We start from the raw sequence: 2500 nt of genomic DNA on the forward strand, positions 1-2500 counted from the left end.
TGTGTGTGTGTGTGTGTGTGTGTGTGTGTGTGTGTGTGTGTGTGTGTGTGTGTGTGTGTGTGTGTGTGTGTGTGTGTGTGTGTGTGTGTGTGTGTGTGTGTGTGTGTGTACCAGGCAGTGGAGCCAGGCTGAGAGGAGATCCACCCGTCCGGGACCGAGGTGGAGGAGGTCTGACCCCAAACGACGTCTCTGTCCGCGGGTCACGGAAGTCCCCCTCAGGGTAATAACCAGTTCTGAGAGACAGACAGACAGACAGACAGACAGACAGACAACCAGACAGGCAGACAGACAGACAGACAGACAGACAGACAGGCACACGGACAGACAGACAGGCACACGGACAGACAGACACAAAGACCGACAGACACAAAGACAGACAGACAGACACACAGACAGAGTAGAATCAACAACTGAAACATTTCTTGGGCTGTTCTTGGGATTTTTCTGAGCTCCTTCACAAGTGTCAGGTGGAGGGGGGGGGGGGGGAGGGGGACACACACCAGTTAGTAAACGCTGCCATACTGTTAATTTAAATTATAAAGTTAGTTATTAAAATAATACAGTGGCCTGCCTCTGTAGGAAGACTTGAATTTGAATGTATTAAATAAGCAGTAATTCAATCGCAGACTCCACTTTAAATACATTATAATCATATGTTATGTTATTTAAATAAACAGTAATTACTTACCCGTACTCTGGGCGTGGGTACCCTCCCTCTGGCAGACTGAAGGTGGATGGACCCCCCCTGTATCCAGGTCTAACCCCGGCTGGTCTAACCCCCCTGGCTGGTCCATAGTCCTCATAGTCTGGGACCAGGGAGTCAGGGGTGTAGGGGGGCAGGAACGGGGGGGCTGGGGGGAGAATTTAGATAAGTTAGGATTTTTTTTTTAATAAAACACTTTTGAGCCTAAATTAAACGGTAAAAGTAAAGATAAAAAAAGGTTTAAAAAAATTAAATTTCAAAAAATGTATTAAAAAAGATTTAGAAATTAAATAAAATGTCAACAGTAAAACTTATTAAATCAAAAGTTTATGAATAAATATATATATATATTTATATATATATATATATATATATATTTTTTTTAAATTAAATACAAATTTTAAAAAATTAATACAATCTTTGGATGAATCATTTGTGTTAAAAAAAATGTTTTAGATAATTATTTTCTAAATTATTAAAAATTCATATTAGAATTAATAGGAAAGGACTCACAGCCGCCCGCTCGTCCTGATCCCGGCCTCAGTGCAGATTCTGCTCCGGAATCTGGAAAGCTCTCCGGAAACAAAGGAAGGAAGGAACTGCACAGACTGGCATAGTCCTCTAAAGGGAGACAGGGAGAGAGAGAGAGAGAGAGAGACAGGGAGAGAGACAGACAGAGAGAGAGAGAGCGAGAGAGGGAGAGAGACAGGGAGAGAGACAGGGAGAGAGAGAGAGAGAGGGAGACAGACAGACAGACAGGGAGAGAGAGAGAGAGAGAGAGAGACAGGGAGACAGAGAGAGACAGGGAGAGAGAGAGACAGGGAGACAGACAGGGAGAGAGAGAAAGAGAGAGAGAGAGAGAGAGACAGGGAGAGAGAGAGACAGGGAGACAGGCAGGGAGAGAGAGAGAGAGAGAGAGGTTTTTTTGTTTTATAATACAAACATTTACTTTTGTGAAAGGGAAATGAAAAGACTAAAGATACACAGTCCAAATTTTTTTCGTATTACTTTTATTTATTTTATCATTTGTCAGGTACACACACACACACACACACACACACACACACACACACACACACACACACACACACACACACACACACACACACACACACACACACATTACCTGTATCGGTGGATGGACAAAGGGCACACTCCATGCCCCATCCCTCTCCGTACAAACAGCAGCAGTCGGTGAATGTAACCTGGGCGCCGAGCAACGGACTCTGGCACACCAGGTCAGCTGTTACATGCTGCCAGCACACAGACAGGTTCTCATCTGGAGAGAGATAAGAGATAACAATTAATAAGCATTGAGAGAGAGAGAGAGAGAGGGAGAGAGAGAGACAGGGAGAGAGAGAGAGAGAGAGAGGAAGAGAGAGAGACAAAGAGAGAGAGAGAGAGACAGAGACAGCGACAGACACAATGAGAGAGACAGATTTGATTTTTTTGATTTTTTGAAAAAAACTTAATTTTGATTTCCAGAAGAAAATGTGTGTGAATGCTGGATGCTGAAAAGCTGGCGCTAAACTGGATTGCTGAAGGAGTATGACGATTTGAAAAAAAAATTAAGTTTCCAAATAAAAAATAAAAAATGCTTGTTGCGCAGTGGGTAAGAGCGCAAGGTTTTTAGTTTGCGTTTAAAAGTTTCAATATTTCAGATATTGCTAAAGTTGGGTAACTTGGTATCCTCCCACAGTGAGATAGATAGATAGATAGATAGATAGATAGATAGATAGATAGATAGATAGATAGATAGATAGATAGATAGATAGATAGATAGATAGATAGTTAGAT

The 2500-nt window shown here is 42.2% G+C and overlaps 1 protein-coding gene across 2 annotated transcripts in view; it reads right to left on the minus strand.

Moving 5' to 3' along the window:
- Nucleotides 1-2500, minus strand: part of ltbp4 (latent transforming growth factor beta binding protein 4) — a 45954-nt gene that overhangs the window by 5449 nt on the left and 38005 nt on the right. For both annotated transcript variants that reach the window (XM_080025133.1, XM_080025132.1), the window contains 4 exons: nucleotides 1830-1982; nucleotides 1217-1324; nucleotides 689-851; nucleotides 112-233 (listed from right to left, as the gene is read on the minus strand). In XM_080025133.1, the coding sequence (XP_079881259.1) occupies nucleotides 112-233; nucleotides 689-851; nucleotides 1217-1324; nucleotides 1830-1982 (546 nt within the window). The remainder of the gene's footprint in view (nucleotides 1-111; nucleotides 234-688; nucleotides 852-1216; nucleotides 1325-1829; nucleotides 1983-2500) is intronic.

This window comes from Ammodytes marinus, assembly GCF_949987685.1.
Source record: "Ammodytes marinus genome assembly, chromosome: 3".
Classification (NCBI taxonomy): domain Eukaryota; kingdom Metazoa; phylum Chordata; class Actinopteri; order Uranoscopiformes; family Ammodytidae; genus Ammodytes; species Ammodytes marinus.